At 32.3% G+C, this 4161-nt stretch overlaps 1 protein-coding gene across 1 annotated transcript; it reads right to left on the bottom strand.

Moving 5' to 3' along the window:
* Window positions 1-521: 521 nt before the first annotated feature.
* On the bottom strand, window positions 522-3351 carry LOC124936848. The gene is made up of 3 exons (XM_047477370.1): window positions 2977-3351; window positions 1078-1185; window positions 522-976 (listed from the first exon to the last, which is right to left on the bottom strand). The coding sequence occupies exons 1-3, from the start codon at window positions 3286-3288 to the stop codon at window positions 662-664; spliced, it is 735 nt and encodes a 244-aa protein (XP_047333326.1). The 5' UTR covers window positions 3289-3351; the 3' UTR covers window positions 522-661.
* Window positions 3352-4161: the final 810 nt, after the last annotated feature.

Raw genomic sequence — 4161 nt, 5'->3', positions numbered from 1 at the left:
TGATAAAAAAAAATCTTTAACTAAAGTTTCAGTCTCATTCTTATTTAAAATCATGTAGGGTTATTTGGATTATTTTTAAATAATTCTAAGCCGCTTTAAAATGATAAAATTTTCATTTTGTAAAAATATTTATTTATTTATTATATTTTTGTAACTTTTATACTAACAGCAAATATTTATCACTTGAATTTTTTTAGACAAAATTAACAAAATAATAACTTCTACAATGACTCAATATATGGCCCATTGACAATCAAATTATTCAATTAAAACACTATTTACAACTACTATATTTTTATTTATAAAACATTTAATAATCTTAATCCAAATAATCACAAAATAGTTAACTTTTTCAAGATATAAAATTCATAATACATATTTTCACCAATAAAATAAATATATACAGTCTAATTAAACACTTCTATCTCACATACAGCCTTATCTGTTTGAAAATTCTAGCTTGTTTGGTTTGGAAGATTTAGACCTCATTTTCGATTTCATTGAAATTCACAAATATTACGTAAAGCCGAAGAATCAACAAGTATATAAACACATTACAGACAGAAGCAGTATTCTCGATTTCGAACATTACAATTTGAGAAAGAACACAAATAAAAAAATTTAAGTAGACAAAGAAAAAACATGGCAATCAATATTTAGTTCACGAGAAGATATTGCTATACTGACTCGTGAGAGAGTCCTTGAGGTTCGAATATAAACCATAGAGTGAGTATTGGCGAAGGTTTTTCACTTCATACCAAGAATTGAAAACCGAGAGATGCTTGTCAGTTCCCGAGAATGATAACTGAATCCCAAGACTGCAATCTACATCTCCTCCGTGGTTCTTGCAACTGTTTGTTCTAATAGCGCAGTCTTGATTATTCAGGCACACTAATTTCGAACTGTCGGGGCACTTTGAACAACCGTCTCTTTTCCAGTACAAGTTTTGCAGCCTTCCTTTTTGGAATTCTAGAACCTGTTTTTGTCAATAGGTAATTTCTTAGACGAATTAATGACTACTAGATGTTGAAATTTCATTTCGAATAGAAAACCCAAATTGAGGAAATAATTTCTTACGAGTGTAAAGCTTGTTACAGTAAAGGTGCTGTTTGCGACAAAGGCAGGGAGAGATCTTGCAGCGTATTTTCTACCCGCAAAAGCAACCATGTATCCGCCAACATTGTCCTGGGGCAAGTCAAAATGATTGTGAAATGTTGATTCTTTTTTGGCTTTTCATAAATCCAACCAAGGATGTTCATTTAAGCAGTGTTTGATGAATCATATTTCAAATTATCAACCAAAATAGATAAATACCCTTTATATATATATACACACCCCTATTATCATTTTATTCAAATAACTTAATTTTGAATAACTTAAATCTAACAACTAACAAGATTATTTGGAAATAACCCTAGATCAAACAAGACCCTGTAATCTGGACCGACTTTTGTGCACATCAACTAATCCATCGACTAGTCCTGGAGGAAGCTGATACAAGTGGAAAGGATTAGGGCTAAGTGAAAGTGTACGGTTGGGAAGCCTAACGTTATGGTTGAAGTATGCGGTTGATAAGCCTACCAATTAGGATAAGTGACAGGAAAAAGTGACAAGTTATTAATAGAGCGGTATAAATAGAATAATAGTTGTTATGTGTAGTTATGAAATGAATTGAATATTCTCTTGTTAGAGATTCTCTTTCTTCCCTATTATTTTCTCCCCGACAACTAGGGTTCTATTTTCTAATAAAAGGTACATTCACAAGCTAGCAAAACAACTCACCGTTATGACCTCTTTAATCTGGTGCTTTTAATGAGAATAGCTCATTAGACCTTAGTATTGTCTCCTAGTCCAAGGCTATTGAGACTAAACACCTTAGTATTTAACTACGTGAACTCCAATTCTTTACATAGGAGTGATCAATAACAAAGCTTAATCAAAGTCATTAGTAAAATAGGAAAAGATGCTAGACAAAGTAATATTGATCCAAGTTACACAACACAACTTGGATGGGTATGATTACTTTCATCCAATCAATCAATCACTCTTTAAGATATTATTATCAAAGAGATCAGTGAGTTTGAAAAGGGCAATTCTCTAAAGACTAAAGAGGAGACAAAACCATCCCCCACACCCTAAATAAACAATCAGTTTCTTTTGATCATCACTTCAATTGTTTGTCTCACTGATCTTCAACTACATCTGTTGAATTCTGGGAAGATCCCAACATAAGCCCAGAAAGATTGGGAAACTCACAATACAAAAACCTGAAATCCTCAACTGGAACCCACTCTAGTTTATATTTGAATGATAAGTAGGATCAAAATGCTTATATTATTTGAATCAAAGTACTTCATATGTTTGATAGAACACATTTAAGAACCTATATCAGCTAAAGGATTCATATAGGAACAATTGGCAAAAAATAAGTTTGGAAATGACAAATTTTCCAAGGAAAAATGGATTATCTTCAACTAGTTGGTAGGTTCGAACAAATCTAGTTCATCACCATCTTATTCCAAATTTAGATTTCTGCCTCTAGTCAGACATGTTCATATAACTCATCTAGCCATAATCAATGCCTAACTATAAATAATTTGAACTTAAAAATTCACTTGTTTCGTGGCAACTTTCATCATCATCAACTCACTATATATGTTCCCAATTTCCCTATGTAGAATGGTGGAGACTAAGCACTAAAATCGAATGAAATCAAAACTTCAAAGAGCAAAATCTCCAAGAAAGACAACATATTGTACTATCATGATCGAATCTCATGATAACCAGAACAATTCAAAGTCCAATATCGAAACGAACAGATGCCTAAACGTCAAAATCAACGCCTGTTCTTTCTAGCAGATAAAACCCTAGATCCGGTAGGTAACAAGAAATGATTTAAAACAAAAACAAACAACATCGCAGACAATTAAACACATTAATTACTGATATACAAGAAGTAAAGACAGAAATCAATACCGGAGAGAAGCTGGAAGTGTTGACCGTAAGAAGTGAGATCTCATCAACCTTAGGTCGAAAAACGGCTAACTGAGAATTAGAAGTAGATAGATTAAGCCGTCTATCGCAAGGTGAAAGCTGAGCAGAAGTGTTTGAAGATGGCAAAAAAGAGCCTCTGGATGCAAAAGCAATACCGAAGGTGAAACCATCAGCTCGCTGAATCAACGTATCCGCACATGGAGAATAAACACTGTTAGAATCGCTCCTTGATTCAACCAATAAGGATATCGTAAAGACAGTTAGAACGACGGCGATCGGAAGTTTCGAAATCATCGTCGCCGGCGAGAACGGATGTTGGTTTACAAAGAATTGAATAAAGTAGTCAAGTCCGTCAAAGATGATTTGACGATTGTGATTTGCGGCTTAAGGAGACTGTTCTTTGATTCAACACCGTTGATTTAAAGTGTAGATTGGTTGAACGGTTAAGATGTATTTTATAAATGGATGTGTTTGTATCATAGTTGTAGGATAGTGTAACCCCTTTTATAATGATTAAAATTTCTTGTAATATACAGGAAAATTAATTTAAACAAAAAGTGATGTTTTTTAATTACTAGAGTTAAAGGGATGGATAAACCCCCAGTGTTTGGCTACAAGTGAAAATAAACACCTACATTTTGAAAATGTATTTGATTAACTTATATTTTATTTTTATTCTTGATACTGTATTAGTATTTTAAAATTATCATAGTTTATAGTTTATATTTTTTAATTATAATTGTTTGACAAATAAAATTCATTAAAAAATGGATATAGATTTAAAGCTGCATAAACAAATAAAGTACGATAAAACCACAAGTTACTAGAGAAAAATTACAACTTATAAACAATATATTTATAAATTACATAATTGGACTTAGTGAGTCTATATCAAACAATTATAATTTCTTTTATTACACATAGGGATGGACAAACCTATCGATCCGGTATTTCGGATCGGATATCCGCCTCCATTTTATTCAAAAATTACGATCCGTATCCGATCACTATCCGATCCGAAAACACCGGATCGGATCGGATCGACCAGTCGGATACCCGTTAATCCAATTTTTTTCATATTTCTATTTTTTTCACGTACTAGAAAATTAAAATTGTTCTATTAAGGATCTCAGTTATGAATAATGACGATTTGAGAAAATATTTACA

The sequence above is a fragment of the Impatiens glandulifera genome, chromosome 4 (assembly GCF_907164915.1).
Source record: "Impatiens glandulifera chromosome 4, dImpGla2.1, whole genome shotgun sequence".
NCBI classification, from domain to species: domain Eukaryota; kingdom Viridiplantae; phylum Streptophyta; class Magnoliopsida; order Ericales; family Balsaminaceae; genus Impatiens; species Impatiens glandulifera.
This window is presented reverse-complemented; position numbering and strand designations above follow the sequence as displayed.

What these genes read in the sequence shown, in the direction of transcription:
- LOC124936848 (XM_047477370.1), bottom strand. Translation starts at nt 3,288, where the DNA reads ATGATTTCGAAACTTCCGATCGCCGTCGTTCTAACTGTCTTTACGATA. An exon ending in ACACTTCCAGCTTCTCTCCG is followed by an intron (nt 1,186 to 2,976) that starts GTATTGATTTCT and finishes GACTTGCCCCAG; the next exon opens with GACAATGTTGGCGGATACAT. An exon ending in CTGTAACAAGCTTTACACTC is followed by an intron (nt 977 to 1,077) that starts GTAAGAAATTAT and finishes TGACAAAAACAG; the next exon opens with GTTCTAGAATTCCAAAAAGG.